Source organism: Lissotriton helveticus, chromosome 8 (genome assembly GCF_964261635.1).
Source record: "Lissotriton helveticus chromosome 8, aLisHel1.1, whole genome shotgun sequence".
NCBI lineage: Eukaryota > Metazoa > Chordata > Amphibia > Caudata > Salamandridae > Lissotriton > Lissotriton helveticus.
This window is the reverse complement of record NC_136069.1, coordinates 1,289,766,262-1,289,788,676: the sequence shown is the minus strand read 5'-3', so window position 1 is coordinate 1,289,788,676 and position 22,415 is coordinate 1,289,766,262. Positions and strand designations below refer to the sequence as shown.

General features: G+C 44.1%; 1 protein-coding gene across 1 annotated transcript in view; it reads right to left on the bottom strand.

Annotated features, from left to right (window-relative positions):
* MYO16 (myosin XVI) overlaps window positions 1-22,415 on the bottom strand; it is a 2,830,569-nt gene that overhangs the window by 1,987,301 nt on the left and 820,853 nt on the right. The window contains exon 8 of the mRNA XM_078658257.1: window positions 16,049-16,124. Within this exon, the coding sequence (XP_078514383.1) occupies window positions 16,049-16,124 (76 nt within the window). The remainder of the gene's footprint in view (window positions 1-16,048; window positions 16,125-22,415) is intronic.

The window sequence follows — 22,415 nt, the reverse complement described above, 5'->3', positions numbered from 1 at the left end:
ACGTATACTACATGGAATTTCTGGGGTCAGTCGCTGACTAGAAAGTATAGATGCCACAATCACAACTTTGGCTGAAGAGACCAAGTCAATTAGAGTAGACATTGCTGGATTTCATACCAGAATTGAAGGTCCAGAATCCTGATAATGGAAATTCGCCTTGACTCATTTCAAAACAGAGACCAAGTTCTTCTATTCCTCCATAGTAAAATTGTCGATTTAGAAGACCACAGCAGAAGAGACAACATCAGCTTCTTTGGGTTTCCGAAACATATCGAAGGCCAAAATACCAGAGCATTTCTTTGTGGTATCCTTCCAAACTTGACTGGCATTTCTTTCAATCCACCTTTAAAAATCCAACGAGCTAGCAGATGTGGTCCCCCACATAAAGACCCTGCAGTGTGTCCAAGACCGATTATTGCCTGTTTCCTTTGTCATGAACAAACAAGACAATTATTGGCTGCAGCTCGCTCACAAGGCTCCTTTTCGTTTGAGGGTCATCTCAACCACATGGCAGCTGATTTTTCTAAGGAAACAAATGAACAACGGAAAACATTTCTCTCCAAGAGACCTCAACTCCGAAAACTAGACACCAAATTTGGACTATTCGAGCCTGCACGCTTTCTCATCACCAGAAACAGAGATTCTAAAGATTTCCATGATCTGGAACACCTACAGAAATTTCTAGACTGTATGAAACTTCAAGACAAGAAAGTACAACCTTCGCAACATGATCAATCACAATCATCCTCTCCCTTCCCCCCCCAATTGCCGGATCACAGACAACAAAACCTTAGTAACTCCAGTAATCGTAACAGTTCCCAAGAATTCAAAAACTCAGCTCTGCAATCTGTTTCTACTTTTATACAAGAGCCGCATACAGACAAATCTAGATCACCTCTTAAAACTCCCTCAGATGTGGGCTGAACAACTTTCTGGTACTCAATCTGTTGTTCCTATGCTTAGCTGTAGTAAATAGAAGACCTCATATTTATTCTTGGTCTTCCCTCATTAATACTAATACTAGGACTAATTTGTTTGCTCCTGCATGTAATGATGCTTAAATACTGTTAGGTGAATTATAGTCAGTTGTATTACTCTACTTTCTATTTATGCAATTCTATATTTATACTGTTTTCTTCCCTCATACCGGTTGCCTGCTCTTTCCAACATGTTATAGTGCATTATATTACTTCCAACCACAGTATGCTATCTTAATCTATATTATTCTATTTAAAACTTATGATGTTAGTTACTAGTATGTTTCATGCCACTTGCAGGCTCTTTTCTTTATTAGTACCTACATTACGAACAATCTACATCCCATTATAGGCCAATAATATTCGAACCTTTTTTCACTCAGCCATTATACATTGTATTCTTATCCTTTATATTTTTACTGTTTTATTCTAATAAGCATTTCATCTGTTACTAACAATATTATAGGTTATAGCATATTACCATAGGCCATACTCTGCTATATTTATTCTGATATCTAATTATTCGATACTGTATTTATAATGTTTATAATGTTTCACCTATAATGACTTAATACCACTTCATTCCTATTAATATACATAGTGTATACTCTCTTAGATTAGTATATGTAATTTGTATTACTATTGTTCTCTTTTTACTGTGACCTATTCTATGTTTCAAAAATTCTCATTTTTTTCTTACTCACCTTTATGCCATCATCTATTGTATTTATGAAACTTGGCCAATGTGTTACCATGGGCTTTTACCTTATATTATTACACACCCTACTAATTTCTTCTTTTCTTCAATGGGGTCTTGCCCCGCCGCGGTGCTCCAGTGAGCCCTGGACCGCGGTTGACAGTTTAGGACCCCCAACTTTGTTTCATCTATACTCTCTCCTCTCATTTCACTCCTATATTATACCCTCACACCTTCTCTCCCTCTTTTCCTTCTTATACTACCAACAAACAAACAGCATATTATTACATTGCCTGCACCATACTATCTGCCTAGCTTATTTTCTTCACCCTTGATTGTTCTTATATACCCACATACTGGTGTTTTTGCGCTGAGCAAGGGTACCTCTTTTCTATCTCTTCTTCCCTCCTTATATTATATTCTTTCTAATTTCCTGTTCTCCTCACCTCGATAAGGACATTGAATATTGTTTTATTGTTTTTCTCCTATTGATATTGATACTACTTTAATATGACAAACACACACCTTCTATGTACAATTACTTGGAATGTTCATGGTCTCATTCACTACATTAAACGGAAGAAAGTGCTCTCTTATCTCCAGTCCAAACATGTGAACGTGGCCTTGCTACAAGCAACTCATCTAGACATGCTAGAATCTGATAAACTATGCAGAGATTGGATGGGGAAGGTCATTCACAGTAGCATTCAAAAGGGTGAATCCACAGACGCTGGCCCTATTCGCAAATATGGAGTTGCAATCCTTATTCACAAATCACTTCCAGTCACTGTGTCAAAAACATGGTCAGATTCTGATGGACGTTATGTATTTGCTAAATTGCGACTGGGAGATACATTTGCGTAGGGTCCGTCTATGCCCCGACAGGTACCAAAAAGTAATTATTTCTTCAGTTGTCCCATCTATTAACAAAAATAAATGCATCATAATACCTAATTGGTGGGGATTGGAATCTGACGCAAGACCCCATTCTGGGTAAAACATGTCCATTAGACAGGGGAAATGCTGCAGATAGAGCTCTATTAGGTAACATAATATCAGATAACGGATTAGTTGACCATTGGCGTCTTAGTCATCCAACAGATACGGAATATACATTCTTTTCTTCTAATCATGGTACATTCTCTTATTTGGACTATTTTTTGACATCACAGAAAGTACCGTAGTTCAGTTGGTCACGGAATCCCGCATCTTGTAAACTGCTTTTTCTGACCACTCCCCTGTCCTTCTATTCCTTAAACTGGGACTCTCTAGACCAGGGCATAACCCTGGGCGTAGTTCATGAAGTAGTTCTACGCGTAGCTACGCGAAGTGCACTTCGCACTACACGAGCTACACGTAGCTACGTAAACTGCGTATTGCACTGTGCAAAATGCTGTTCGCACTGATTGCACAGTGCCGGATGCTTGTCTGCACTGGGCAAGCAGTGCAAACTACATCTTGCACAGTGCAAGCAGTCGTTTTCTGTCGCTTGATTAGATTTCTACTCGAGCGGCAGCTTTCTCAACGCAGACTGGTAGTTTCTCATCGCGAGCGGTCGCAAGCATACGCGACCACTCGCAATGAGAGACCTGACCTCCCCGCGTTGAGAATCTTGCCGGGAGGTTTATTTTCCACGTTCATGATCGGCAACTTGATGTTGCTGATCGCGAACGAGGACAATGTCTTGCCGGGAAGTCATTTGGCTTGCTTGCGGTCGCCAACTTGACGTTGAGGACCGCGAGCAAGCAAAAAATGACCGCTGCACTATGCGTGTTTGCACTGTGCTACGTGCAATTCACCTAGTGCGAAGTAGCGCACACTTCACAAACTACTCGAGCGTAGCGTAGTGCTTTGCTCAGGGTTAGCCTAAACTCTGGCGCATGAACATCCAACGGCATGGAATTCCAAAGGGTAAATCTCAATTACAATCACATCTTCAAGACTATCTTTCCACTAATCAGGGGCCTGTAACCTCCAGCTGGACTATTTGGGCTGCAGCTAAAGCCACTCTCAGGGGTCAATTAATGTGTGATGCAACACTTGTTAACAAACAAAACGCGATGCGACAAACAGAACTCGAACGCGACATTCAAAATTACTCTCGCTTGTACACACTAACCCTAACATTGCAGAATCGTAAATCACTTGAACATGCTTGCATGGCCCTAAATATCCAAAGCCGAATATGCTCTGCAGAAAATGAAGGGGCAAAACTACGAACATGGGGAAAAGGTGGGGAGATTATTAGCTGCACAATTACGCCAAATACAGGCAGCTATGGATATCCCGGCCATTCAAACGACACAAGGAGATATACTTACAAAACCTCAAGCCATTATCAATAAATTTGCCTCCTTTTACCAATCTCTCTATACCCCAGGTAACCAGATAGACTTGGATAAGATGCCTACTTTTCTTACAAAGGTGGACCTTCCCCGTCTCTCTGATGATGGTAGAGCCCTACTTGAAGGTGAAATCACCAAAGACGAGATTTCCCGTGGTATCGCTGCACTATCTCATTATAAAGTTCCTGGGGAAGATAGATTCCCCGCCGAATTCTATCAATGGGCAGGACACAATGTTATTACCACCTTACATGCTGCATTCCAAGAGGCGGATAATGTATTTTCATTAGGACCTCTCTCCAACAAAGCTGTTATAGCTGTCTAACCCAAACCGGGTAAACATCCCCTGTTATGCAGTAGCTTTCATCCCATCTCATTATTAAATTCTGATATTAAAAGTTTGGCTAGCAGCCTAGCGTCCTGCCTCCATAAGGTATTAACTTCCTTGATACACCACACTCAAGTTGGTTTTGTCCCTGGGCATTCCTCTCGGAATCATCTTTGCACATTGGCCCATACACTGTGGTCGACCACACACTTTTCAGATGATGCACTAGCCCTTTCGCTTGACGCAGAAAAAGCATTTGATCGCATTGAGTGGGACTACCTTTTCACGGTAATGGAATGATTTGGGAAGGGTAATCAATGTATAGCTAAGGTACTCTTACTATACGACAATCATTCTGCCCAGATGAACTGTGGTGGGTTTTTATCTGACGCATTCCCGATTAGGAGCGGGACACGCCAAGGTTGCCTTTTATCTCCCCTCCTTTCCCTCTTAGGTATGGAGCCATTAGTTGCTACCATTCGCCAAACTGATGAAATCGCAGGTATTCCTCTCCCAATTGGACACTATATGTCGATGATATCCTACTTAGTCTTACAAACCTCCCCCGATCTCTTCCATCCCTTCTTCAAATCATCAATGATTTTTCTTCTTTTACGGGTTACAAAATTAATTGGGAGAAGAGTGAGGCGTTACCCATTTATGATGGAACTACAAAAGCAGCAATACACATATTCCCTTTTCATTGGCAATCCTCGCGCCCTAAGTATCTAGGCATTCCAGTCAATAAAGGTTTAGAAGGTATGGTTGTGCACAATATAACTCCTCTGATTTCTCAAACGCAGCATGATTTTCACAAATGGAAGGCTTTGGGGCTTTCCCTTTGGGGCATAGCCCAAGCTATTAAAATGGTCACTCTTCCGCGGTTCATCTACATCTTGGGCATGCTTCCCCTCCAGATCCCCTTATCCATGCTTCGATCAATAGACTCCAAGATAAAAACCTTTATCTGGGGTTTGACTAAACCTCATCTTGCCGTCACAAAGCTGAAGGCTGACCAATTATACTGAGAAATTGGCCTCCCATCCATTGAACACTATACCCTCACATTGCACATCTCTCAACTTTCTTATTTGTTACTAGGAATCAAAGATGCTCCACAATGGGTTCATATAGAACACCATCTTTTATCCACAGACTCAGGTCTCTCTCTCTTTTGTATGGTAGTGGTACTAGTCGTTCTGACTCTAAAACCCAATTTTATCTGCTGTGCATAAATCCTGGCAAAGAGGGCATTGTTTCTTAGGTTCCAACCCGCGTATCCATAGCAAGGCCCCTCTCTGGAATAACTCAGGTATCCTTATTAATAGTTGTACTTTATCTTGGCCTTTGTGGCAAGCAGTAGGCATTCACTTCCCGGACCAAATTCTTACATAATGGCGACTTCAAATCTTTCTCACAACTAAGTGAGGAATTTAATCTTCCTACACAACATTCTTCCAAATACCTTCAACATTGTTTGAAGAAACATTTGGGACCACATCATTGGTCGTTTCACACTTCTCTAATATTATCCTATTTAACTACATGGGGGAAACTTAAAGGAGTGACTTCTGGTCTCTATAAAACCTTTACATCTCATCTTTCTTCTCAACCTCCTTCTCATAATCTTCAATGTAAATGGCAATCCTGTTTATCAACATCTTATACAGACACTGAATGGGAACAGCTTTTGGAGAATCTGCATAAAGGAGCTCGTGAAGCAAGGCTCAAATTTTGTTTATTCGAAATACTCCATGATTGGCACTGGTCGCCAGTGAAATTCCATAAAGCTGGTCTACTCTCCCATACTACTTGCTAGAGATGCTCCAATTCTGGTTGCAATACAACTCACGTTGTTTGCGAATGTTCGAAGTATACAATCTTTTTGAAATTACGTTGGTACAACCTTGTACTCCATAATGCCCTTACATTTGCCACTCACACCAGCCAATATTCTCTTACATGATTTACACGATTCCCCAAAGCTCTCTAAACCACAACATCACCTTTTCCGCACTGCATTGGCCACAGCTAAAATATCTATTCTAAGTAATTGGAAATCATCCTTACCACCCCCACAGGAAGAATGGTTGGTAGCCATGATACAAACGGCTTCACATGAACGAACAATTTATAAACTCCAGGATTAAACTGATATATTTCTTCAGACATGGTCACCCTTCCTAAAAACAAAAGCTGTTCACCATCCTAACTCTTCCGCTCCTCCCAAAACACCCAACCTAGGAGACTAACTCATTGTCCTACATCCTTGTTTACTCTGTTTTATCATTTGTTTTGCCTCTTCCATTCTTCCCATGTTCTTTTATTTTCTTATTAACTCCCCTCCCTCCCCATTTCTCCCACCATTTCTTCATTCCTTCACCTTATTCCTCCTATCGTATACTCTTCTCCTTTTCTCATATTTACATTATTATCCTCTTTTCTCCCCAATCTACTTTGTCTTAATCTTTTGCAAGGTGAGTACTTTCCTATGATATCACTTCTGCCATTTCCTATATATTTCTTGACTTATTTCTATCTTTGTGCTATTTATATTTAATAAATGCATAATGTATACTATATTTATTTCTTATTTATGTCACTTACATATCTATTAATTCTTACTCTTCCTACATCCTTCTTCCATCCTCTTTGCCCACTGTTTTCCCTTTTACTCTTTGCTTTCTATTTATCTATTTAATTGTTTAGTTATTTAATTATTTATTCGCAATGTACTTATTTATATATCTCATATTTATATGCTTTATTTAATAACAAAGGCCATGCATCTACTGCTACTTTTTACCTCTCCAGATTCTGTTCTCTATTTATTACCAATTCTTTACTGCTTTGTTATTCTTTTTCTCATGCTGTACTCTTATTGTAAAACTCAATAATAATGTCAAAACAAAAAAAGAAAACCAATTGCTAGAGGCACCAGTGGTGTAGCTAGGCCTACTGACCCCAGAGGCGGCCCCTAAGTTTTCTGCCCGGTGCCGGTATTAACGGGGGTGGTGGCCGACTAATGACTTGTTCGGTGGGAGTGTTAGGGGAAGGTGGAAGTAGACGGACGACTTGTTCCAGGGGTGCCGTCCAAAGGATGATTTGTTCTCAGGCGGGGGGTTATGGTGGTAGTGGACAGATTTGACTTGCTCACCTCCGTCACCCACCCACCAAAAATCGCCAGGAGCATATAGCCCTTCCTCCCAAGCTATGCTACTGAGAGGCACTTCTTCATGAGGATGGCAATTACTGATTTCAGAATTTAAATTTTCCAAAGTATTAGTATGTGAAACTGTGCTCATCTGAGCCTCATTTTAGTGGGAATGGATTTAATGGTATGTTCAGTCAAGAGAAGTGTAGAAAATGCATTAGAATTTGTCCACCTCAAAGATATGTCACGGAGAAGCGTTTATCTACAGAGTCCAGCACAACTCAGTGCCTGTCTGTTATATCCAGATTTCGGAGGAGTAGGAGAAAAATGATAATCTAACCATGGAATAAAGAGACTGATAGTGTTGTCCAAAGCCCACTCACAGGAGAAGAGCAGAAATAGGTAATATATATATATGTTAGACCTGGGGGTCTCTAGTTGGCAGAGGTGGGCACCTTTGACCAAATAGGGACCCTTGCTTCTAGCCAGGGTAAGTGGGTACACTTCTAAAATAACCCCTGCTCACCCCCTTGGTAGCTTGGCACAAGCAGACTGTCTTATCTCAGAGGCAGTGTGTAAAGCATTTGTGAACACAGTGTGTAAAGTATTTGTGAACACATACAGTAACACAGTGAAAACACTACAAATGGACACCACACCAGTTTAGAAAAATAAGTAATCTTTACTAGACTTAACACAAGACCACAAACAACAAAAATCCATAATACTGTACTCAAAATAGACTTAAAGATGGTAGAAGTAACAGTTCAAGTTGATAATAAATGTGACACGTTTCTCACAAAAGTACCCGGGTGCGTAAAGCAAAACAAACAAAAGGTTCGCAGGGAGGGTGATGCGTCACTCCCTTGCTTTGGAGGAGGCGATGCGTCGCTCCTCAATGCTTGTGCAGAGTAGGGAATGCGTCTTATTCCTTTACGGAGAGGAGGTGATGCATTGATTATCGTACTGCGTTCTGGTTACGATGCGGCAAGATGGCGCCTCGATGTGATGATCCAGTGTGATGCGATAAGATGGCGCCCTTGATACGATGCAATGATGTGAAGATGATGCCTGCACGCCCAACACCTGTGCGGCAACTCGACAACTTCTGAGCCACGACAGGCCATGCGACACGCTTTTCCGGTGCTGTGACGCGACCCTTGAGTTGGCGACACACTTCTCCGGTGATGCCATGGCAAGCAACTGCAGTGAAGACACGCTTCTCTGGTGATGCGACAGCTGCCTCTGTGGCGGCAACACGCTTCTCCGGCGATTCGACGGCACAACTGCGGCAGCGTCACGCTTCTTCTTGTTGAGTCGCGCTTCCAGTTCTCAGCGACACACAGGCTTCTGCAGACAGAATGCCCAGCAAGGAAATTCTGAGGGGAGCTAGTGGTGAAGTCTTGTAGCCCTGAGACTTCAGCAGGAGGCAAGCATAAGTTCAAGCCCTGTGAGAAATATTCTGCAGGATGATGAAAGTTCCTTAAAAGTTCCTTCTCCTTTCTTTGGCAATGAAGAAACCACTGCAGGCCAACACAGCAAAACAGAACAAGTGCAGAGGGGCAGTCCAAACTCCTGCAGCTTCCTTGGTTCTTCTCCTTGGCAAAGGTTTGTTTTGACTTCCCAGAAGTGATCTAAAGTCTCGGGGTTTGGGCCCCCATATTTATACTACTATTCTCTTTGTTCTCTGAAGGCAGAGGGTCCTGTACCTAGTCCAAACCAGTTCTGGGTGCATTCTGCCAGTGCACACCTTCTTCCTTTGTCAGTGGGGGCCAGGGTCATCAGGTGCATCACAGGAGGTGGATTCAGCATTGTGGAAGGCAGGCACAGTCCTATTCAGGCCCAAGTGCTACTCCTCCCACCACCCCCAATGCAGATAGGTCTATTCACCCTAGTGCTGACTCACCCTGCCTCCTGGAGCACTCAGCCCCTGTCAATCACAAAACCAGACATACAATACACAAGCTAGCAGAGGCAGCCTGGATAGTTACGCAAGGAAATACCTACTGTCCAAAAGTGGTATTTTCAAACACGGAATGTTAAAACCAACTTCACCAAAAGATGCATTTTATCATTCTGAGTTCAGGCATACTAAACTCGAATTTCTACCATGTTCCCTGGGTCAGTTAGAATTAGAAGATGTTATAATCAAACTGCTCATTGTGGCCTATGGGGACAGGTAGCCTTGCAATAGTGAAAAACAAAATAGGCTGTAATTCAGTACCAGGTCATGCCACACACATCAGGGCATGACCTACCTTTTTCATACAATGCACCCTGCCCCAGGGCATACCTTAAGGGTGTCTGATATTTAGAGAAGGGAATGTTTAGGGACTGGCAAGTGGTTGCACTTGCCAAGTCGACATGGCAGTCACAGACTGCACACAGGCTCTGCAATAGCAGGCCTGAGACACACTTTACAAGATGCTTCTGTGGGTGGCACAACCAGCGCTGCAAACCCACCAGCAGCATTTGATCTACAGGCCCCTAGCACTCATGGTGCACTGTACTAGGGTCTGACAAGTAAATCAAATAAGCCAATCATGAAGTCACTAATCAATATATGGATCTACAATAGAGAGCACTTGCACTGCGGCACTGAATATCAGTGGCACAGTGCCCAAAGCATCTAAACCAGAAAAACATATCAAAAACAGAGGATGTAATAGTGAAAAATGTAAAGGAGACTTACGCCAATGGCACCAGATCTAACATGTGTCCCCTCCAGCTGAAATGTGGGGAGCACTACTTTTCCCCTTGGGAGTTCTCTTCACTAAGGCGGAAAAATCTAGACAGACCATCAGCATTGGCGTGTTCGGTACCAGGGAGGTGTTCCACCGTGAAGTCCATCCCCTGTAGGGAAATGGACCACCTCAACAAATTTGGATTCTCACCCCTCATCTGCATCAACCATCCGAGGGGTCTGTGGTCTGTCTGAACCCGGAAGTGAGTCCCAAACAGGTATGGTCTCAACTTCTTCAGTGCCCACACCACAGCAAATGCCTCATGCTCAATTGCACTTCACCTCTGTTCCCGTGGAAGTAACCTCCTACTGATAAAGGCTACAGGTTGGTCTAGGCCCTACTTATTGATCTGTGAAAGAACAGTCCTCACACCATGCTCTGAAGTGTCTGTTTGGACAATGAATTCCCTTGAGAAGTTGAGCGCTTGAAGCCCAGGTGCTGTGCAGATGGCAGACTTCAGGGCGTCAAAAGCCTTCTGACAGGTGTCAGTCCAGTTCACTCTCTTGGGCCATACCCCTTGACAAACCTCCTGTAGTACCCTGTGAGTCTTAAAATGCTCTCACCTGTGTCTGGGTCTTGGGGGTTCTCATGCCAGGATGGTATCAATCTTGGCTGTAGGGGCGCCACCTGGCCGCTCCCCACCTGGTGCCCCCAGTACACCACGGAACCCTACCCAATCTGGCACTTACTTGCCTTGATCGTGAGGCTGGCTTTTGCAGTGCCATCATCACTTCCCAAAGGTGGCGCAGATGTTCTTCCCAACTGGCACTCAACACCGCAATGTCGTCTAGGTAGGCGGCACTGAAATCTTCCAGTCCAGCCAACACCTGGTTGACCAACCTCTGAAAGGTGGCAGGGGCATTCTTCATCCCAAAGGGCATAACCCGGAATTGGTATTGCCCTTCTGGTGTGGAGAATGCTGGCGTATCTTTGGCCCTATCAGTTAAGGTGATCTGCCAGTACCCAGATTTTAAATCAAACGTGCTGAGGTACCGGGCAGCCTCCAACCGATCAATGAGCTCATCAGCTCTGGAGATGGGGTGCGCGTCAGTCCTGGTGACTGCATTGAGTCCTCGGCAGTCCACACAGAAACGGAGTTCGGGTGTGGTACCAGGCGCAGCAGCCTTTGGGACCAAGACCACTGGGCTGGCCCAAGGGCTGTTAGAGGACTCAATCATGGATTTACAATAGGGAGCACTTGCACTATGGCATTGAATATCAGTGGCACAGTGCCCAAAGCATCTAACCCAGAAAAACATATCAAAAACAGAGGAGGCAAACAGTAAAAAATGGAAGGGAGACTCACGCCAAAGGTACCAGTTCTGCAATGTTGATCCCAAAGAGTTACACTATTTTGTAGCTACACTCGTTTCCTGACCTAAGATGCCTTAATTGGTTTGCAAGCGGCCTGGAAACATTGCCATTTGTTATCATGGGGATGGGGAGGGGGCATAATCACTACCATGGCTCAATGCTATTTTCTTGGTGATGGGCAAATGTTATCTATCGGGTGCCAAACAAAAAATGTGTGAACTACAGTCCTAATATATTCAAACCAGCTGGAATTAAGTGTTTATTGTGCTATGCATTTTTTTTTGCCAACACCTTTGTGAGTTAGGCCCATCACTGCAACATATTCTGCTCACAACTAAATAACGTTCAAGAATGTTTTTATTCTCAAATATTCAACTTAATTTAAAGTATATTCTTAAAGAAAACTCTTTACTTTTTCAAGTCTTTTGTTGTCTTTACCTGAAATGATATCAATAGCACCAATCCCTCATTTACCATTTTTACATAATATTTCTAGCACTAACATAAATCATTAATTGTGATGCCACAGCCTGCGATTTCGCTAGTCCCGAAAATCTAGATTTTAATGGACAACAGCATGTGGGAAAAGTGTTTTATCTGTTTAAAAGTGGCAGCTTTAAAAGTAGCACCTTACTGTCAGCTTTTGCAGAAGTTCACTCAACAGTTTTCCCATGGATTTATAAAAACGGTATTAATCTGGTAATACCACATCAAAAGCCAAATATGTTGACTGCGTGCAAGGACACTACTTTTACACATGGATCACTATTTTTGCATAGATGGGAACTCCTCTGAGCAAGAAAAATATAAACACTCTTTTGAGAAATGTAAACAACATCACAGTACAAGAGAATAGTGAAATATGCACTATTATGAAAGTGACTTGTATATACATATGATCTCATGCACCATTACATTAATGTTACTGTTGGACCTGACATCCTTGGCTTGGTTTTCTCCTTACTTTTTAACCTTTCATTCTCCTGTTTATGCTGAATTCGGTTTTACTGGCATTGGGACTCTGCACTCTTTCTACTGCTAACCAGTGCTAAAGTGCTCTCTCCTCGAAATATATTGCAAATTGACTTGCACCCAATTGGCATATTTAATATACTTATTAGTCCCCAGTTAAGTGGTATCACATGTACGCAGAGCGTGTAAATTAAGTGCTGCTAAGGGACCTGTAGCACTACCTGTGCCACCCACTTCAGTAACCCTTTAAACGTGTCTCAGGCCTGCCATTGCAGCCTGTGTGTGCAGTTTTAAAATGCCATTTCGACCTGCCAAAACAATCCTTTTGGCAGGCATAAATCTCCCTTTTTAATACATATAAGTTTCACCTATGGTAGGCCCTTATCGCAGAGTGCATTGCATTTAAACGGTGGGGCATATGTTTTTAAGTTTTATATGTCTTGGTAATGAAAAACTCCCACATTTGTTTTTTTCACTACTGTGAGACCTACCTCTTACATAGGATAACATTAGGTTACCTGATTACATTTAATAAGTGCTAACATTGATTGAGAACAGGAACAGGTAGAAATGTCATGGTTGGTCTCAAAAGAATTGTAATTTAAAATCCTCTTTAATGGTAAAGTCGGATTTTAAATCTGAGTTCTGAAAATGCCACTTTTAAAAAGATGGTATTTTCTAATTCTAACCACTTTGTGCCTGCAGCCTGCAGTCACATGACTGTGACTAGTTAGTGGCTGTCTTGTGTATTCCTCGCTGACAGTGAAATAAAGGAGGACTAAGTATTGGTCTGGATGGTCCATCCTACCAGGATGAGTAGAACAGTGCTGTTTCTTGCCCTACTTACATTTTAAAGGGCTGCCTGCAGCTCACTCACAAAGGAACTTAACACCAGACGTTTGTCACCCTAGACCACTTGTAGATGGGAACATGGTCAGTGGAGTGGGGAATAAGGTGTCCAGTCGGTCATAACGGACCATGAACTCCTGACACTTGGCAGTCTTGTGCAGCTCACTTGAACAGTGAAGGGGAAACGGGTTGCGGGACGCTGATTAATTTGTGTATGCCCGCACTGTTAGAAAGGCAAAGCAGCCCACTGCTCCCAGGGATCTTGGATAAGGTGATTGCTCAATCCTCCTCTCCTTCCTCACTACACTGGGTCCATGCAGCTGAGGGTTGGGCTCAGGGATGCTGCATGTCTCTCTGGGGCTGGATAGGCAGAGGTACAAGGTCAGCACTACCAGCGTCCAGAGGACAGGAGGCCACAACCAAGAGAGGAGTGCACAAATAGAGGCACGGAAAAGGAGTATGGACCACCTCCCTTGCACAATATCAGTTTACAAATAATTATCGAAACAATACATTGGAGTGGAATAAAGATAGGTTGTAAACACCAGCAGTACGGGGCCCAATTAACGGAGCTGACTGAAGGGTGTGTATGCCAGCTGAAAGAACCAAGAACGACAATCCCAGTGGAAGCCTCATGAAAGGATGTAGATCAGGCAGTTGTTGCATGAGGAGTAAGAAGAGCAATAGGGAGAAGAGACCAGACGAGGAATAGATATTCTTTAAGGTCAGCCAGTTTCTCACAAAATAACCAACAACCAAAAGTAGCACCTAAGATAACAGGGCATGAGAACATGGATCCAGTTGTTATGTGTCCACAAAGTTCTAATACAATGGACTTGTTAGGGAAGGGACAATCACTAAGACAGCCAATGGTGGGAGAGTCTGAAAGGTAGTTCCCATTACGTTCTTCTCTGCAGCAGCAAATTCTGCAGGACCTCTCGGAAAGGGGATCACTGACAGAATATCGGAAACATCGAAAATATAACTATTGTGTGGACAGAATATTGTTTAAAAAATAAGCTAAAAAATCTGCGTAACATGCTCCACCTGCTTTCAGAAGATTGCCGAAAAACAGTTGTACATGCCACAGTTACATCTAGGCTTGATTATGCCAATGCACTGTATCTTGGCCTCCCAAAATATGCTATCCACCGCCTTCAAATGATTCAAAATGCGGCTGCCAAACTGGTTTGCAGAATTCTTTTCCGACAACATGTCTCTCCGCATTTATACAAACTCCACTGGCTTCCAGTGGAAAAAAGAATCATATTTAAGGCTATGACAATGGCCTATCGGGCCTTAAATGGAAACTGCCCGCAGTATCTGAAGGAAAGACTCTGCCCTTACCAACAAAACAGGGCGTTGCGCTCAAACTTTTTTAACTGGCTGCATATCCCACGCTTTAAGAAAGCACGACTGGGGGGAAGAGCTTTCATAGTGAAAACAGCTGTACTGTGGAACAACCTCCCTGCTTCACTTCGAAGCGCCGAGTCAGAACTCTATTTTAAAAAGGCCTTGAAGACATGGCTCTTCAAGACAGTAGTGGTATAGAACTAACAGTTGCATTCTTGCACTTGACGCCTGTTTTTTCCCCAGTTGTTTTAGCGCCGGGACACCCCTGTGTCTGGGGATAGCTGTCGCGCTTAATAAATCTCAGTATTATTATTATTATTATTATTAATAATATCGGGGACGAAAATATCAAGAAGATAAGTGCAAATAGATTAGTAGAGTTATACTATTCTTAACTCTATATCCACGAACCTTACAGACATGTATATCATCAAGGTACACATATGTTGAGTTCTATATTCTTGACATGATATTTTGTCCTCCTTATATTTTTTTTCCAGTACATTGTGTGCACACGTCGGAAAGGGTATCTGGCCCTATAACTTTTCTTCACAATTTCTTCTAAGTCAGAAGGGAGACAGAGACCGGACCCAATATCAACAAGGCAAAGTTAAAACAGTGCTGGTTACACAGTCTATAACCATTGCAGATACAAAAATGGGAGCTAGCAGCAAATACATTGTAATAGAAAAGCATGGGTCCAAAAAAGAGGTAAATATGTGACTAAGTAGGACTCAAAGAGCTGTAGCAATGAATAAACATCCTACAACAAAATGTAATAATAAAGTTACTTGTGTATAGGTGCATTGGAGTATCAGATTAACAGTATACAGTATTGGGAAAAACATGCCAACCACATATATTACAGTACTAAAATAGTATTACCAGTTTGAAAACCCACGCAATACTGAGCCCAAAATTCTGGATTTGCCTATAAAGGTCATTTGGTATCCTGTCTGGCTCCGGGGCATGAGCTGGGATGTAAGAGTTCATTGCATCTATTGTTTCGGTAAGTGAAAACATAAGGTTTTTAGCATGACAGAAATCGCTATTACCTCGGGACTCTCTAGCTGCCTTGTTTGTATCGCCTGCAGTAGTATACAATTTGCTAACATGTGTCGCAATAGTGAATGGGAACTAAATAGACCCTTGGTAAAAATGCAAAGAACTTCAAATTCATGACTTGAAGCTCTAGGCCCTTCATTTGCCGATATGTTCTGGTGTATATATTCACCGCTTTTATATAACAAATAAGTTACAACAAAAAATCTGACTGTTGCTGGAAAATAAATCACTTTAAATCACAGTGACCCACCTGAGGGCTTTTCTTCATTACAGTTGAGAACATGAGGTTTAGCTCCGTGCATCAAAAGTATTCTCACAAGATGCGTCTGAAAACCAAGTGATCAAGATATTTAGTCATTTTGATACTGCATATGCATATACTTATCATACTCTCCCCCCACTGTGCTCGACATGAACAGTATACACACGTTCGTTTTACAGAACTGCACAGAGACGTAGATCTGATCCAGAGAGTTTGTCTACTGTTAAAGGCAATGTAAAACTCATGTCTCGAGAAGATTGTACATAGAAAAAAAGAAGCAATTAGAAAGTGATCTGGTGATGGAAGACAGCTTCATTTAGCTTTTATTTTGAAAATAGTTGTATTAAGCTTTGTTCTAAAAACATAGAAAAAAACCACTCTTTGCATACACAAAAATGCAGACGCAGGCATCTGTCTTTGAATGTTTTTGTATTAAAGTTTTCCAAAAAGAATCAAGGATGAATGTCCGTACATGTACATAATTATTGAAATACTTTTTTAAAATAAATTTGCAAAGCAAAATACGAATGACAGTGAAACAAATCATTGGTTTCCCCAAAGCCCATTCCTATGAAACGGTGTTATGTATATACTTTTTGGTAAAGTCAAAAAGTCTTGGTTAACGCCAGATCTAAATAAAACACACAGAACATGGAACACATCAGCCTTATTTTTTTTGCCTGTTACCCTATACATGGGTACTCACAAACTTTCTCTTGGGGGCCAAATTTACAGTGTGGTTTGTGGCTGAGGGCCACACCCGTGGGGGTGGGGTCAGTAGGGGAGGGGCGTGGCTAGAGCAAAAAAAAAACTGTGACCATGAGGTTGAACACAGGCCCCTGCAGTGGACACCTTCGTCCACTGAGCCAACAGACACTGCATACACACCTCTCTCTCTCTCACTCTCTCACTCTCTCTCTCTCTCTCTCTCCATCTCCGTCCCTCTCTCTATCTCTCTCCCTCCCTCCCTCCCTCTCTCTGTCTCTCTCTCTCTCTCCCTCCCTCCCTCTCTGTCTCCCTCTGTCTTACTCCCTCTCTGTCTCCCACTCTTTCTCTGTCTCCCTCTCTTTCTCTCTCTGTCTCCCTCCCTTTCTCTCTCTGTCTCCTTCCCTCTCTCTGTCTCCCTCCATCTGTGTCTCCCTCCCTCTGTCTCCCTCCCTCTGTCCGTTTCCCTCTGTCTCCCTCCCTCCCTCTGTCTGTCTCCCTCCCCCTCTCCCTCTGTCTTCCTCTGTCAGTCTCACTCTGTCTGTCTTCCTCTGTCTGTCTCCCTCTCTCTGTCTCCCTCTCTCTGTCTCCCTCCATCTGTGTCTCCCTCCCTCAGTCTTCCTCCCTCTGTCTGTCTCCTTCTGTCTGTCTCCCTCCCTCTGTCTCCCTCCCTCCCTCTGTCCCCCTCCCTCTGTCTGTCTCCCTCCCCCTCTCCCTCTGTCTTCCTCTGTCTGTCTCACTCTGTCTGTCTCCCTCTGTCTGTCTCCCTCTCTCTGTCTCCCTCTCTCTCTGTCTCTCTGTCTCCCTCCCTCTGTCTCCTTCCCTCTCTCTGTCTCCTTCCCTCTCTGTCTCCTTCCCTCTCTCTGTCTCCCTCCCTCTCTCTGTCTCCCCCCTCTCTCTGTCTCCCTCCCGCTCTCTGTCTCCCTCTCTGTCTCCCTCTCTGTCTTCCTTTGTGTCTCCCTTCATCTCCCTCCCTTTGTCTCCCTCCCTCTGTCTCCCTCTCCCTCCCTCCGTCTCCCCCTGACTCCCTCCGTCTCCCTCTCTCTCTCTCTCTCTCTCTGTCTGCCTCCCTCTGTCACCCTCTGTCTCCCTTTCCTTCCCTCTCCCTCCCTCAGTCTCCCTCTCCATCTCTCTGTCACTCTGCCTCTCTGTCTCTGCCTCTATCTGTCTGTTCCTGTCACTCTCTCTGCCTTTATGTGTATCTGTCTGTCCCTGTCTCCCTTTCTCTGTCTCCCTCTCCATCTCTCTTTTTCTGTCTGTTTTGGTCTGTCTCTGTCTCTATGTGTCTCTGTCTGTCCCTGTCTCTATCTCTATAAATCTCTGTCCCTATCTGTCTCTGCCTCTATGTGTCTCTATATGTCTTTATCTGTCTCAGTCTCTATCTGCCTCACCTCACCTGGCTCTCACTCCCTGCTGCTCTTCGTCACTTAACCCCCCCTCAGTCCCTGCTGCCCTCTGCCATCTCACCTGGCTCTCACTCCCTGCTGCCCTTCATCACCTCACACCGCAACTATCCGATTGTTTTAGCATCTTTTCAGCACTTAAAGTGGCAATGCATGGAATAGGATTTATTGTCTTTATGTCTCGCACGCGCATACATATAGAAAGAAGCTGAGGAAAAAAGGGCAGAAAAGGCAGACCAGTTGATGGAAGGGAATAAAGGCTAGTAAGTTCACCATTCAGAAGAAACAATGCTATTTAAATTGTAGCAATATTATGTAAAATGTTGTTAGGCCACAGACGCGATTTCTCAGATGTCAATACTTGAAAGATTAACCAGGCCCGGGGATACATTAAGCCACTATAGGCAGCTGCCTGGCCGCTTGCAACTGCAAGTTAGCACCAGATTGCATGGCAAAGGAAGTACCCAAACGCAAAATCTTATTTTGCCTGTGCTTCCCAAAAATTCCTGCTCTGAAGTTGAGATTAATTAACAATGAAAGTTCCTGCAAAGGCACCGAGCGTGGTCACAATTTCTTTATGCTAATGTCAACATGTTTAGCAAAAGGGGTGCAAACTGCCCCAACCCCCAACCCCCCCCCCTCCAGTCCCTGCTGTCCTCTGTCACCCTCTGTCATCTCATCCCACGTGTGTGTCAGCCTGGGCTGAGACAGCTTCCCCGCGCGCACACAGCCGCACCCAGTACTTCACAGATCTTTAAAATACCATTTACATGTTAATGAGGCGTTATTCACCTCTTAGTGCCCATGCAGCTCCCCTCTGAATATCGCTGGAATCACCCGGCCCCCATAGAGCAGTCTTTCTGAGTCCGTGCTGTTGCAATCGGTGGTGTTTGCTGGCACTTAAAAAAAAAAAAAGAACACAGGTATGATATCTGCAAGGTCCGCGGGCCGCCAATGAAGGCTTGCCGGGCCGAGCGGCCCCCGGGCCGTACTTTGAGTACCCGTTCCCTATAACATCTTGAAAACGCTGTTAACATTTTCCTTCATTCAGCAAATTTCTGTATCAACAAAGGTTATTTTGTTCAATTCCTCAATGAAAAGATGACAAAAAGACTGTCAGAGGTTAACAGTAGTTTTTTCAGGAGATTTCCTGAAGTACACTAGCATTTGTGATGGCATGAGGTGCAGAACGCACTACGTGCACTTCCAGATAAAAAAATGCTTAATTGTCACTACTTGTTTGCCAATAGCAGTGTGCATGCTACTGACAGAGAAAACGGTAGATGATGTTACTAGCTCTCAGAACCCTTTGTGAGTCTCCCAGCTTATGATAAATGAACAAACAAGTTGTGTTTCTGTAGGTCTAACACTGTGTAATGCCATGTTAAATGCATGCTGCACATATCGTTGTTTATATACTACATACTCTATAGGAGTCTTGGTTCATTGCCTCTTGACCCATGTGGCTTTATGGACACAAAGTTATGATCTACACCTAACTTCACTTTTCACTTTGTCTCAGTTATTGCATACCTTTTATAAGTAAACACATGAAAATGATGGATGGAGCGCTGAAACTTTTCAGACAATCACTCCCAGTCACAGATCTGGGTTGAATCCATCATCATTCCACCTGCCTTCCAGATTATGACCAATTTTGTGGTCTGGTGAGTGGGCGGCGTAGCTGTTCCACTGCGGTGTTTCTTTCAAAGGTGGCAGTCCCTTTGAAAGAAGCACAGCAATGGGAACGCCACACAGGGGTCCTGCAAGGCATGGACCTGAAAGTCCATTCAGTGCAGTAACCTGGGTGCATGCACACAGGGGGGGGGCACACTTTGTGCCCCCTGCATGCATCCCCATGCTGAGGGGGTACAATGGGCCCTGTAGGGCCCATTTTGTTTCAGCACTGCCAGCCTTTTCATGGAGGAAAGACCTCCATGAAACCGCTGGCGGTCCTGAAACGTGTAATATGCATGGTGGTGCCGCAGCTGCACATCATGTATATTACATAGCCCCTGATTGCTGTACCACAGCCAGGGTAAGGGCGGCTCCCTGGCAGAGCCGGTGGTCCAATTACAGTCCGATCACCCAAATATTATTAGGGTGGTCAGACCGCCAGACATGTAATTAGGTCTGATTGTTTTTCACATTTCTTGGGCCAGTATTGTGCATAGTTATGGTGTAACATGCCAGAAAAGACTTTCAGTTATGGTTTGCTGTCAGTTCATACCTTACTTGGTGTGGATCGATAAAAGCACTGTGTGTCAAATGAACCTGAATTCAGTAATTTATCAACCTGTACTAAGTGTGGCACAATGGGTTAGGGTAGAAAAAGCCCCACCAGGTAGGCTAGATTAGAACAGGAGTTCTGGGTGTGTGGATTGCGATACTATGTCAATTTCATCATTTACCCACACTTCTTTACACTTCCTAAATCATCTGGAGTAACATATGGCCACATCTAGGGGACAAAAGATAGCTTTCTTCGCTCACAGCTTATATTGGTTAGTATACTTACGGGTTCCGACTTTCAAAGACCCTGCTGTGATTTACTATTGTAGTACTTATGACTACAAGAAAATGCCCGCCTCTGAGAGAGAGAAGGGCGCGCGTCCGCAGATTCAGGGGCAGACAGAACAAGGGAGAACTGCCCATGCCCTTGCGGAAAGAAGTGCAAATGGGGTGCCAAAATGTGGTGAAGGAGGTGGCGCTGATCAGTCGCAGAGGAGGGGAACAGCTGCCACGGAAGAGTGAAGTGCTGAGACAAGAAACAGACTCTGAAAGTTAGTCCACAGCATCAGAAGTCCCAAGCGTTGAACTTCCGCATGTTACCCCACGAACAGCAGATGACATAATCTGAGGTCAGAAAGAGGGGGGCATGCTGAGAGACTGGACACAACCATAGGTTAGGAGTGTGGAGGCGGGGACGCCAAAGGGAGAGCAGGGGGGTTAACTACTACTTCAGCAACAAAGCAGGGCGGGATCAAGCTGGGTGAGCAATGGGTCGCACCATCTAACGGATCAAGCAGCGTCAGAGATGCTAACAGTTGATGTTAAGTGGTTTGGATGGGAGGCACACACCTACTTATCCAGGGGAGCGGGAGTTGGGGAGGTTTTGTACTGTTAAATAGTTCAGGGGATCTTGAGTTGCGCTGCTTACCAGAGTCACGAAGCAAGGACTGGGAAGATCCTGGGGGCGAAGGGGGGAGAATCAGGGAGTTCCCTATTTAAGAACAGGATAGATGGCGGGGACATACACATATAAATGAATGTCATGGAATATCCGGGGAATGCAGTCAATGGCGAAACATTAGAAGATACAGTCCTAGCTCCGAAGAAGAGGAATGCAAATAGCACTCCTACAAGAAACCCAACTCATGCAAAAAGAGGGGAGTGCGCTGCAGAGAAGATGGAGGGGTCAGACATACTACACACTTATTCAGTTTACGCTCGAGGGCGGCTGATCTGGGTACAGGCTGGAGTCCCTTTTCGAATGGTAGACTCCTTGTGGACCCCGAGGGAAGATATGTGGCAATCAGAGGGAGGCTAGAGGGACGGGACCTCAACATAATAAGTACATATGGCCCTTACACGGATCAGCCAGCATTTTTACAGAGGCTGCCCCGCAGGTTAGCCCCATACCTGACTGGTCCTGTACTCATGGGGGGGACTTTAATGGTGTAGCAGACATGGTAATAGACAGGTCTTACCCCCCGCTGTGCGACTCAGCAAATACTCGCACTGCACAAGCAATTGCAACCTGGCAGACACACTGGGGACTACTGGACTCGTGGAGGAGACTCCACCTGCAGGATAGAGACTATTCTTATTTCTTACCCATGCACAAGCTCATACCTTCCTGTGTTCAGCGGAGGTGCAGCGCACGGTCACCTCATCTGAGTACTTGGCTGAACAATATTGGATTATAACACAGTTTTACTGGGACTCACATGGGCACAGGTACGGCCTGTGATCCTAACTTGGAGGTTACGTCCGGAGACGATGGACAATCAGTTTTTTAGAGAAGAGATCCGGGAGAAAATCACAAAATATTTTGAGGAAAATACAGGGACGGTTTCCTCCAAGATGGCGGAGTGGGATGCCTTCAAGGCAGTCTTACGTCGTCACTGCATAGCAGAGTGCAAGGAAATCAGGCAAACAATCCTCCTGGAGATTGATAGGGCGGAACAGACCCTTAGAGACCTGGAGAAAGAATGCCCAGGGAAGCCAGAGATTCAGGCAGAGGT